Source organism: Physeter macrocephalus, chromosome 11 (assembly GCF_002837175.3).
Source record: "Physeter macrocephalus isolate SW-GA chromosome 11, ASM283717v5, whole genome shotgun sequence".
Classification (NCBI taxonomy): domain Eukaryota; kingdom Metazoa; phylum Chordata; class Mammalia; order Artiodactyla; family Physeteridae; genus Physeter; species Physeter macrocephalus.
Window position 1 is genome coordinate 60016816 of NC_041224.1, and position 12556 is coordinate 60029371.

The 12556-nt window shown below is 42.7% G+C and overlaps 1 protein-coding gene across 12 annotated transcripts in view; it reads left to right on the plus strand.

Moving 5' to 3' along the window:
• Positions 1 to 5561: 5561 nt before the first annotated feature.
• MAP2K5 (mitogen-activated protein kinase kinase 5) overlaps positions 5562 to 12556 on the plus strand; it is a 281510-nt gene continuing 274515 nt past the window's right edge. For 5 of the 12 annotated variants that reach the window (XM_055088059.1, XM_055088062.1, XM_055088061.1 and 2 more), the window contains exons 1-2: positions 5564 to 6355; positions 12438 to 12486. In XM_055088059.1, the coding sequence (XP_054944034.1) occupies positions 6221 to 6355; positions 12438 to 12486 (184 nt within the window). In that variant the 5' untranslated portion in view covers positions 5564 to 6220. Of the gene's footprint in view, positions 6356 to 12437; positions 12487 to 12556 lie in introns of all 12 variants that reach the window. The other 7 variants (XM_028494957.2, XM_055088057.1, XM_055088058.1 and 4 more) reach the window with 4 other exon arrangements.

Below are 12556 nucleotides of genomic sequence, written 5' to 3' on the forward strand. Positions count from 1 at the left end.
CAAAAGGTGCCATCTATTTTCTCATACAGGAATTTTACTATTTTAAAGTCAAACAGAATGATGTGTAGAAGTATGTGAAATGAAACATTAATCAGAAACTACTAGGATGAGTTAGACTTACTCTTTTAAAACAGAACTAGAAATAGTGTGTTGGTAACAAGGAGACAAGAAGAATATTTTAATTGATTTGGCAAAAAATGGAATGGGGTGCCTCTTGAGGAAGTGAGTCCCGTTATTGGAGATGTTCAGAGAGGCTGTATGACAATTCCTTAGGTAAATGTGGAGAGAATTCTTGAATTGGGCAGAAGATTAGATTGGTGATTTTGTAAGTTTCCTTTAACTCTGAAATTTTATTATCATTCTTTCATGCCTGTGTCTGATTTAGCTTGATGTTTATTGCTGTTCCACTATGTGTATAATACAAAGAACCTTGTTTTGGAGATGAAAAATATGGTTTAAATCTTGCTGTACCATTACTGGTTGAATATAATTGAGAAAAATTAGAGCCTTCTTAGTGTCTCCATATATACAATAAGGAGTTTATCTAACACTTACATATTGTTTCTTTGTGCCAGGTCCTAGACTAAGCACTTTACACATATTAGCTCCCTTAATCCTATTTTTATTCCCATTTTTTAAGCTGTGGAAACCAAGAAGTCTTGCTCAATGTCACACATGGTGAGTGTTATTCCAGTCCCTGTAACCTATCTACAGAGTCCAAATTCTTAACCATTACTATATACTTCCCTACGATGCACAGAATAACGAAGGGAGACATGCTTTGCAAGCTCTAAAGCCCCACAAAAATGTGAGATATAGTTTGTTGGTTAATATAAAGAAAAGAATATAGATATGTTTAAACCATCAAAAAAGGGAAATAAAGCTAAAGTGATTTGTAGGAACACCAGCCTACTCTACCTAAGGGAAAATGTATTACGTAGAAATTAAATCCAATGACATCATAAATTAATAAATTAATTCATGTTACAACATCTAAAATCCATAGTACATACTTGGCGCTCTATGAATATCTGTTGAACTGTTGTTTCTGCTTCTGCATGAGTGCTGGAATTGCTCCCACTGTTCTTTTCCATTCCTGCCACAACACAAAAGAGCAGACTTTCCCATCACATTTTCAAGGGTTTGTCTCTTACCACTTAAAAAAATTTTTTAAAAATAATTTATTTATTTTTGGCTGCGTTGGGTCTTCGTTGCTGCGCGTGGGCTTTCTCTAGTTACGGCGAGCGGGAGCTACTCTTCGTTGCGGTGCACAGGCTTCTCATTGCGGTGGCTTCTCTTGTTGCAGAGCATGGGCTCTAGGCGGGCGGGCTTCAGTAGTTGCAGCACTTGGGCTCAGTAGTTGTGGCTCGTGGGCTCTAGAGCTCAGACTCAGTAGTTGTGGCGCATGGCCTTAGTTGCTCCGCAGCCCGTGGAATTTTCCTGGATCAGGGCTCAAACCCCTGTCCCCTGCACTGGCAGGCCGATTCTTAACCACGGCGCCACCAGGTAAGTCCCACCACTTTTGTCCATGCTTCTTCATATTCGTTTTTTAAACTAATGGATATTAAGCACTATGAGGAAAATGCTTATGTTTATTTTTCACTTGTTATTGTAATAACAATAAATTATATCTTTTTAAAATTAAAATTTCTAAGACATTATTACAAGTGTGTAGAAATGCAGCTTATTTTTTAAAAATACTTTTTATTTGGGGATAACTTTAGATTTCCAGAAAAGTTGCAATTATAGTACAGAGAGTTCCCATATACTCTCACCCAGATTCCCCTAATGTTAGCATTTTACGTAATCATTGCACATATGTCAAAACTAAAAAGTCAGCATTGGTACATTATTACTAACTAAACTCCAGACTTTATTCAGATTTCACCGGTTTTTCATTACTGTCCTTTTTCTGTTCCAGGATTCCATTAAGGATCCCACAATACATTTAATCGTCATGTCTCCTTAGTCTCCTCAGGTCTGTGATAGTTTCTTTGCTTTTTGTTTTTTATGACCTTGGCAGTTTTGAGGAGTATTTGTCAGGTATTTTGTAGACTGTCCCTCAATTTGGGTTTGTCTGATGGTTTTCTCATGATTAGATTGGGGTTATGGGTTTGGGGAAGAAGACCCCACAGGTCAAATGCCCTTCTTGTTGCATCATATAGGAGAGTACATGACATCAACATGACATCACTGGTGATGTTAACCTTGATCACTTGTTTAGGATGGTGTCTGCAAGGTTTCTCCGCTAGAAAATTATTGTTTTCATCCTCTATTCTCATCATATTCCTTTAAATCAAAATCAGCAAGTATTGGGAATTCCCTGGTGGTCCAGTGGTTAGGACTTGGCACTTTCACTGCTGGGGCCTGGGTTCGATCCCCGGTTGGGGGACTAAGATCCCACAAGCCGCGTGGTGTGGCCAAAAAGAAAGAAAGAAAGAAAAAACAAAAACAAAACCCCCAAATCAACAAGTATTTGAATGTTATATGTAGGGACCCACACCCGGCACTGAAGAAGACAAGGGGAATTTTTGAACACAGGAGGCAGTCAACATTTATTATAAAGTTTGTGGTTCAGTGGGAGTCTATAATTGTTGTTGTCTCAGTCTCCACGATGGCAGTGGTCATGGGAAGGCCAAGGAGCAAGTGCAGCTCAAGTCAGGCAGGAGATGCACATGGTAGTTGCATTCCTATTACTCAACCCACTTTGCCTTCAAAATCCACTCATTCATTTAACAAATATTATTAAAGTGCCCACTGTGTGTCAGGTACTATTTTAGGTACTAGGGACATGGCAGTGAATAAAACACATACCGGTCCCTCCCTCGCCAAGTTACAGTTTAGTGGGGAGACAAACACAGGATTGAGACATGTGGCATGGTAGATAGTGATGAGGGCCAGGAGAAAAGTAAACCAGGGAAGGGGACCAGGAATTGTGCACACCTGCGTGCTCGCATCTGTGGGTGGGGTGGGTTTGGGGTTGTTTTTCAAATCTGTGCTAAGGGAAGGCCTCAACACAAAGGTGGTTTTTAAGTCAAGATCTGCAGGAGGAAGTGAGCCATGTGAACATTGGGATAAGAGCAATCCAGGGAGAGGAAAGGGCAAATGCAAGACCCTGAGGTGGGATGCCTGATATGTTTAAGGAAAAGTAAGAAGGAGGCTGGTGTGAATGAGGTTTGAGAGATCATAAGGCCAGAAGATGTGGAGGGCAGACCGTGTGGAGTTTTGCAGGTCAAGGAAAGGACTTTAGTTTTTATTCTGTACAAGTTAGGAGGCCATCAGAATAGTTTTAACCAAAGGGGTGACTTGGTATTCTAACCCTGGTAATTGGGTTGAGCATAGACCGTTGGTAGCAGTGGCAAGAATAGAAACAGAACTTTAAGAGAGAAATATAATATAAATATAATGGTAGTTTGGACTGGGATAGTATCTGAGAAGCAGTGGGAAGGGATCAGATTCTGGGTTAAGGATTGGAGTTTGGGAGCAATGTAAAAAGATATGAAAGAAAACATCTCTGAACTTATAGTGGTAAAATGTTAATTTTCCTCATTTAAAAAATTACTTTATAACAAAAAAGATAAATAAGCCAATTTAAAAACGGTCAAAGGACTTGAATAGACAATTCTCCAAAGAAGATATACAAATGGCCAACAAGTATATGAAAAGATGAACATCACTAATCACTAGGGAAATGCAAATCTAAACCACTTTGAGATATCACCTCATACCCATGAGAATATGGCTTCTAACAGAAATATAGAAAATAGCAAGTGTTGGTGAAGATGTAGAGAAACTGGAACTCTTGGGCTACTGGTGGGAATGTAAAATGGTGCAGCCATTGTGGAACATGGCAGCTCCTCAAAAAATTAAAAATAGAATTATCATATGATCCAGCAATTCTACTTGTGGGTATATATCCAAAAGAATTGAAAGTACAAATTGAGTTGGTTTTGCCCATAGTACTATCAATAAAAACCATTTTAACAAATCATGAGTTCATAGAAAATCTCTGGCTTTGTGGTCTATTTTCTCAAATAATAGGAAATGAACTTTCAATAAAAAGTGCATGGGGACCTTGAACAAATGGTTTGTTTTTCACAAGACTGAAGTGCAGGTGGAAAAGGGCAATTCTTTGACTACCTGGAGAATCTGACTAAATGAAGTTCTACCTAAGCTATTCATTTACAATAACTGAAAAGAGATAATTTATCTTCTACAATGGACTTTCAAATTAAATATAAAAAGAAGGTAGGGACTTCCCTGGTGGTGCAGTGGTTAAGAATCCACCTGCCAATGCCGGGGACACAGGTTTGAGCCCTGGTCGGGGAAGATCCCACATGCCGCGGAGCAGAAGCCCGCACACCACAACGAGCGGTACTAGAGAAAGCCTGGGCGCAGCAACAAAGACCCACGCAGCCATAAATGAATAAATAATAAATAAATAACTAAATAAAACAAATACTACCAAAAAAAAAAAGGAATGCAGATAGAGAATATATGCAGTAAAAAATTGATATTATACCAAAACTGACCAGTATTTAAATTATTTTTTCTCTCGCATTCATCAGCTATTTGACTGTTAGAGAGGGGAATGACACTCCTCTCCCACTGAATTTATACAAAATTCAGCCCCTCAAAGTAAAGCGATATGTGGACTTTTCTTAGAGGTAAAGGACGAAACTACGCGTTGCAGTTTGTAAACAAACTTCTGTATAGGCATCATTGATGAACAAAATTATGCATTTAAAAATCTGAGGTTAACAAGGCATTTAAAAATAACCAAGGGTTATTGCTACTGCCTGTGATATCACTGCGTAAACATTGCTATCTAGTTGAAAATTTATGGACTGTCTAGGATATTTTTTTTCAAAGGTTTAATAAGAAAAGATGATGCCACTACTGCAACTGTACCCAAGCAGTTAAACTCTTCACTGAATTTTTTTACTGTTGCTTTTGAATAGTGCGCTTTTTGCTATTTTAGGGTAACCATGGGGGTAAAGGACCTCACTGAAAAATCCACACTCGCTTTGCTCATTTGGGAGAAGGATGATCCTCCGGATCTGTGACTTGGAAGAAGGAAAAAAAGACAACCTTGCTCTTGATCATTTGATGCACAAACCTCCACGAATATTTAGGTACAGGGCCTGATAAAGCAGGAATAAACGAGAGGCGCAGTTCTATTTTTCTAGTCTTCTGAACAGGGAAACAGTACGCATCTTAAGCCATCAATCGGCTTTTGGCGGACCCCTGCTCTAGTTCAGTTTCCTCCTTCTTTTGTTAAATGTTTTCACCTCGCTGACTTTAATGAGGGTCGGGAAAAGAAAGGGCCGTCACCCGGTCGCCATGGGTGGTCACTTCGCGACAGGGGAAGGGGGGTCTCACGACTGAATAGTCCAATCGGTCCCCTCACTCCGGCCCCGGCGCCAAGCCCTTGATCCTCGGGTCCCGCCCACCGGCGAGCGGGGGCGGGGCCGGGGCCGGCCAGGAGCTGCCCTCTTCCAACATGGCGCCGTGGGAGGCGGGTCCCCTCGCCGGCTCCCGGGGTTCCGGCGCCGCGCGTTTTGGTTCCGGAGTAACAGTGCCCTCGCCGCCGCCTTCCCCCTCCTACCGCCGCCTTCCCCCTCCTGCCGCCGCCGCCGCCGCCGCCGCCGGGACGCGCGGCCTCGGGTTGCAGGTTCTGAGTCGCGCGCGCCGTGCACTCTGGCTCGGGGTGGGGCAGAGGACTCGCCCCCGACCCTCCCGCGGAGGGCCCCCTCAGCTTTCTTGTGGTCCGGCGGCCCTGGGGCTCCTTCCTAACAGCCCCGGACTGAGTCCCCTCAAGCCGGGGACCCACCCCGCTCCTTTAAGGAGGAGTGGACACCTGCCGCCGTATCTCTAAAACGGCGTCTTCTCTGTGCCGTCCCCTCACACCCACACAGACGGCAGAGAGCTGCAAGATGCCGTTTGCTCTCTTTTCCAACTCCAGAACCTTCTGATCTCCGCTAGTTCCTACTGGCTCCTGCCCCTTGCCCCGTCCACGCTCACAGGGAGACATCCCTCAACCTCATACAGCCTGGGCCTGGCTCCGAGCCTGCGGGCTGCTTCCGGACCACCTCCTCTCTTCTCTCCCCCTCTCCCTCTGTCCTCTGACCCTCAGTCCCCTTGTCACCTCTTCGAGCCCCCGCCTAACCAGGAGCCAGGGGGTTCCCCCCTACCAGGATGTGAGCCCCTTTAACCTGTAATGCTGTGGCTGGCCCTTGGCCCCTTCCATGCCATGGAGAACCAGGTGCTGGTGATTCGCATCAAGATTCCAAATAGTGGAGCCGTGGACTGGACAGTGCACTCTGGGCCGCAGCTACTCTTCAGGGATGTGCTGGTGAGTGCTAATCTCAGTGTCCCTAGCGAGGGGGGCGCAGGGATTTGTAGGGCAGTCGGCACCTTGATCACCAAATCTTACCCTGGTGGCCTGAGCTAGTGGCCATTGCTGGCCTCGTATGGGGGCAGTTTTATTTCTTCCACCACAAGCATTCATTAATTGTATAGACTGAAATCTGACAAGTGTGCAAGTCCCTGGGGAAGTAGAGATGAATCAGACTGGACCCCTGCCCTCAAGGAACTTACAGCCTGGACTGGGACATAACACACAGAAGCAACCAACTGGGATACAAAAAGCTGAATCTAGAAGAGAGTTTTTCTCAAGGATTTTTTGGAATGTCCCTGGCCAGATTCCAGCCTGTCTTTCTACTGAGTTCTCTAAACTTGGTAGCTAGTGGGAAAGGGAAACAAGGCAACTCTAACCAATCATGTTTCAGCAAGCCTAAGACATCATAAGTTTTAAGGTATTATTTTATGTATCGCTAAGAAAGAAAAAAAATGCGACCTGTTAAACTGTGACATGCCACACATTGTACAAAACCCAATTTCAGAGATGTTAAAATAGAGGGGAAAATGTGCATCTTAAGAGTCAATGATGTAGTCTTACTTTCATAATAAATACTCAAAATATAGTTCAAATAAAATCATGGAATGTTAGAGCAGAGGATAACCTTGGAGGTGGCCTGTTGAGCCCTCTGATCTTTTTTTTAGATAGTTACCGAGGAGCAGTGAGGTGAAATGGCTTTTCCAAAGCCATGTTGCTTGTGAGTGGGAGAGTCAGTGCCAGAACTCAGATTTCCTTACTTTACTTGGTATTTATTTCCACATGCTGTAGTACTACTTCTCAGCTTTCAGTATTCATGTGAGATAGAGTACATCGTGCCCATTTTATATTTTGCATAACTGCGCTATCAAAGGCAGAGCTGACATACCAAGGAGCATGTTGCAAGTACCAGATCTATAGTGGAACTTACCTGCAGGATAAGATGGGGCTGTGTGGAGGTTTGGGGTAAGAGGAAGATCTGGGATGTGGTTTTTGATTGTCATAGGTTACTCAATCAAAATTTGATCTGTATACCTTCATTTTGAGTTCTGGATGTTACTGACCACCTAGAGCATACAGATCTTCAGGTGTCTGTGCAAGGAGTGCAGAGGCTGGAGTAAACCAGCAGCCTCCGATCTTGTACACATATGCTGTCCTTCTCTTTGCATCCAGAGTTCTCCACACGCTCACATGCACATGGATCTCCCTTCATGGTAAGGCCCAAACTGCTTGGCGTGGTCCTCTGGGCCCAAATATATATATTTTTAAAAAAAAAATAAATTTATTTATTTATTTATTTTTGGCTGAGGTGGATCTTTGTTGCTGCGCGTGGGCTTTCTCTAGTTGCTGCGAGCAGGGGCTACACTTCGTTGCAATGTGCGGGCTTCTCATTGTGGTGGCTTTTCTTGTTGCGGAGCACGGGGTCTAGGCGTGCAGGCTTCAGTAGTTGTGGCTCGTGGGCTCTAGAGCGCAGGCTCAGTAGTTGTGGCTTGTGGCCTTAGTTGCTCCGCAGCATGTGGGATCTTCCCGGACCAGGGCTCGAACCCGTGTCCCCTGCATTGGCAGATGGATTCTTAACCGCTGTGCCATCAGGGAAGTCCCTCTGGGCCCATCTTGATTGGCTTGTACCTGCCTGGCACCAGCTTCATCTCTCACTACACCCCCATGAGCATCCTGTCTTCCAGATATATAGAATTAACCGTGAGTTCTCCCAGGTTCCCAGGCCTTCTTCACTGGGCCTTCTTCTTCAGCTCGCCAACTCCCACCTGTCCTTCAAAGCCCAGCTTGGCTTTTCTCTGCGTTGGTCTTGGTCACATGCTCCTCCTCTGTGTTTCTACAACTTTGTTTTGGCAAAGTATATGGGTTTTGTGCTAATTTTGTCTGTCTCCTCCACGAGATGGTAAACTTCTGGAGGAGACGGACACCTCTGTTTCCTCTCTGTTTCTGATGCTTCATAGGACCCTGAAATATTTGTTTAATGAGGGAGCTTCAAAGAGGATGTACACCGTTATGGTTTTGTGGACAGCACACTGGGTTTTGAATCAAGAAATTTGTGTTTAATTGTAAACCATCCCACTAACCAGGCACATCACTCTGCCTCTCCGAGCCTCAGTTTCTTTATTTGTAAATTAGGGATAATGATACCTGCCTCAAAGACTTATAAAGATTAAGTGAGATTGTGTCTCTGATGAGAAAGACAAGAGCTTTCTTTCACTTTACTCATTTGAGACAACAGAAGGTATTATTTTAAGTAGAAAGGTACTGTGTTAAAAACACAAACTGGAGCCAGGCTGACTGCGTTTACATTGTAAGCCTTACCAGACTCACTTGGGCAAGTGTCTTCTGTATCTCAGTTTCTTCATCTGTAAAAAGACAAAAATAGGGTTGGGGGGATAAAAGTAGTGCCTACCTCACAGAGTTCTGAGGACTAGTGGAGTTGGTATGTGTAAAGTACTTACAACAATCTGGAGCATAGTAAGTGCTCTACAAGTGTTGTTATTGCAGCAGAAGGGATAGGGCCTGGGCATCTCTCAATTGTACGTTGGCTCAAGGATGACTGGCCTAAAAATAAACTTTGCACAAACGGTCCCACCATCGAGAGCTCAGAGTGCCATGTGCCCCGTGCTTGCTCAGGTACGCCCAGGTGGAGCGTGTTATGTTGCGAAGGCCTCATGAAGGGCTCGTGACAGTGGGTGCTGTATATCAAGTTCTTGGAACTGCAAGCTCAAATCCTGGAGGACTCCTTAGATCTCTTTTCCAGGTTTACCTTATCTCTTCATTGAGAAATAGGCAAAAAACCAACAGTCACATCAGCATCTTTGGCTTGGAACCTTAAAATTTAAAGCCAAATGAAACCTGGAATGTTCCCCTTCATCTGATATCTCTCCTCACTTCAGTTTTCAAATGAGGAAGCGTGAACCCCGATGGGGAAAATGCTAAAGCCACACAGCTGGTTTGTGGCAGAACCAGACATGGAAGCCAGAAGCAATTTGTAGTCACTGAGTCAACTGGAGCTGAGGGCGTTTTGGACTCCGAGTCAGTAGTTGAGGGCTCCATTCACAGTTCCATGAAATGGCTGGGACTCCGTGGGCAAGTCACTGGGCCTCTCTGGGGCCTTTGTCCTTCGTCTGAATAGTTAGGGACTGGTGCATTGTGAAGTAGACCCAGCTGGTCCTCATAGGCAGAGGCATTTGGGTTATCTGTTTTTCAGCTTTCTGAGTTTCTCCTCTTCCTTAGCAATCCAGTCCCCAGTTTGGGGAAAATTGTGCAGGAGATCTCAATGTTCCCCCTTTCCTCTTGCTGTTTGGATCCTCTCTCCCAAGTTCCAGCCCAGATTTCCCTTCATGTGTGAAGTTTCTTCTATCTTAACTGAGACCGTGATTTTTCCTGCCTTCTGAGTTAGCACCTACCGTTTGCTAATTTATGTCTTTTGTTTGGCTCTTTTATCATACTGTAAGTGCTCTGATTTGTTAGTCTTTTAGGTTTGTCTCTATCTTTGTGACAGATTATAATCTTCCTAAAGTCAAGGAGCAAGTCTTATTCTTCTGTAGCCTACAGTTTTGTAATCTTTATCCTCCTGGCATGTTATAGATGCTCATTTATATTTTTGGTTTGCTATTTGTTTGACTGATTTATTGAAAGGAAGGAGAAGAAAAGGATCAAAAAATGATCACCAACAAGATATATGAACTTATGTGCTCTTTTGAAACTTTCTTTAGGTTGAGTAAAATGTTGAGAATAAGACAGGGTCATTTTGAAATAAGTCGCTTAAAATACAACTGGAAAATACACATAAAATTAAATGTGCCTGCTTAGAAAAGACCAGGAGATAGTGATTGATTTTTACCTCTTTGTCATTATTATAGCCTCACTTTATTTGCTTTAACAGAACAAAATGGTCAGTTGTGTTCACGTGATTCTCATGATTCTCTCAAGCAGGTTTGCTTTTTCTTTCTCCCCCCACCCCCCACGCATTAGTTGTAAAGTTTGTGTGGCTCCTTGTTTATGTTGATGGGCAAAGGAGGCCATTGCTGCTCAGCAGGGTTTTCAGATGGTTGTTAGAAGTTTGCTGTTTGACAGGTTCTGCTATTCATAAGTAGGAAGGATCCTAAATTAGTTTGCTAATACTGTAGGGTTCACATCTCAAGATTGGTTGTCTGGAAGTAAGCAGTGATAACTTAGACTTGGACCTATTTAAACCAATACTGGCCAGTCCTCAGTAAATGCTGTGGAAGGATGAAATAAGTGAACCAAAGACCATCCTCCACTGATTGTCAGGTGCTGACATTTAGGGTTTCGTTACGAGGTAAGATTTGTAATGTTCCAGTCATCAGTGACTTGTTTTATTTATTTAACAGACACTAATACTTGCACTTACCATGTGCTAGACACTCTTGTAAGCACTTTATAAATATTAAGTCATTAGTCCTACAAGGTAGGTACAGTTATGATCTCATTTTTACACAGAAGGAAACGGAGGCACAGAGAAATTCAGTCACTCAGTGACTGAACGGCAGAGCCAAGGTCCAACCCTAGCAGTTTGGCCCCCGTCCACACTCAGGCGTTACACTGGCTGCTTGTGTATTCTATACTCGCTCAACAGTTTTCATTTAGCTGTCAATAAATACTTTCTACCTACAAGTATGTAGAAAGGATTTTTTTCAACACTGAAATCTTTTACAAATACTTCCACAGCAAGTTGTTTCATTTGCTAAGACTAGAGTAAGAAGAAAAAAATAATCTCTTTTGGCTCTCTAATGAGTGAGGGCTGCCTAAGATAGTTCCCTTTGATCAATTTTATATGAACAGATTTATTTAACACACACACACACACACACACACACACACACACACACACACACACACGAGACAAGGCTATTATGCAAATTGCCACTGCAGCAAAAGCTTCTAAAGAACTGCCTTTAGAAGGAAGTTGCAGCCGCCACCCTGCTAAGTGCCCTGCTTGGAAGGGCTGTGGGCTCCCTGCTGAGAAATACTGCAAGTGGCTTTGTCAGCTGGCTGCCTGGTGCCATTTGTGGCACAGCCCAGGAGGGACGTTGTGGCAGAGCTCCCTGAGAACAATGAGGTTTGCAGACCATTTGGGTTGGACTGGACATAATGGAGGGTCACTTTTCCCAGAACTAACTATTTCTCGAAGGTGTTCTGTACCTCTTTAAATAAGCTGTCTCTGTAGACTATTTTTTAAGTGTTTTCAACTTTACAGATTCATTTAAACATTGATATCAGGTTATACACTTTTGTAGGCTAGATTAACTTTATTTCGGTGTCATTAAATATGTTTTTTAGTTGCTCAAGAGTAAAGGTTGATAAGAATTGTTTGTGTTAAATGTATTGTAGTATTGTAGATTTACATCATCATCATGGAAACTTGTTTTTTGAACTCTTCCCAGTATGAGTGCAAGGAAAGGTGTTGGTAGTTACATATCCAGAGCTACATTTGTTGAAGATCTACAGTGTGTTAGGCTAGTTTATGTTCATGTTTATTACATTATTTAATACTTTTTACATTACCTCTGTAAGCATTACTAGATCCATATTGTAGGATAATCAAATTGAGGCTCAGAGAGGTTGAGTAATTTGTTGCTAGTCACACAGCTTGTTTAGTGCAGAGCTGAGATTCAAACCCAGGCCAGTCTTGACTCCCCAAACCTCTTTTTCTACTAACAGTACATTCCTTCTATAGCCTCCCATAGAAGAAACCTGTTTTTTTAAAATAAATGCACAACAGTGTAATTGTCTATGCTGTTGAATCAAGAATAAAAAATTATGTTATTAGTACAGAGTGGAAAGGATTTTTTAAATGATCCCCACCCCCAGTATAGAGATTTAAGCTCCAGAATAGAGATTTAAACTCTGGACTTGGATTGCTGGGCTAAGTGTGATTATGAGCTAATGTTTTTATAGTTTATGCCAACATTTCAAAAATCTTTTCCAGGTTCTCCTGTTTCCTCTAGGATTTGCCACATGTTAGCAATAAAGAAGATGGCTAATTGTGTTCCTTTATTCTTTCTTTGTTTAGGATGTGATAGGCCAGGTTCTGCCTGAAGCAACAACCACAGCATTTGAATGTAAGTCTGGCTTGTATACTTTCTTGACTGTTTCTTTCTGCAGTAATTTTTTTTTTTTTTTTTTTTTTGC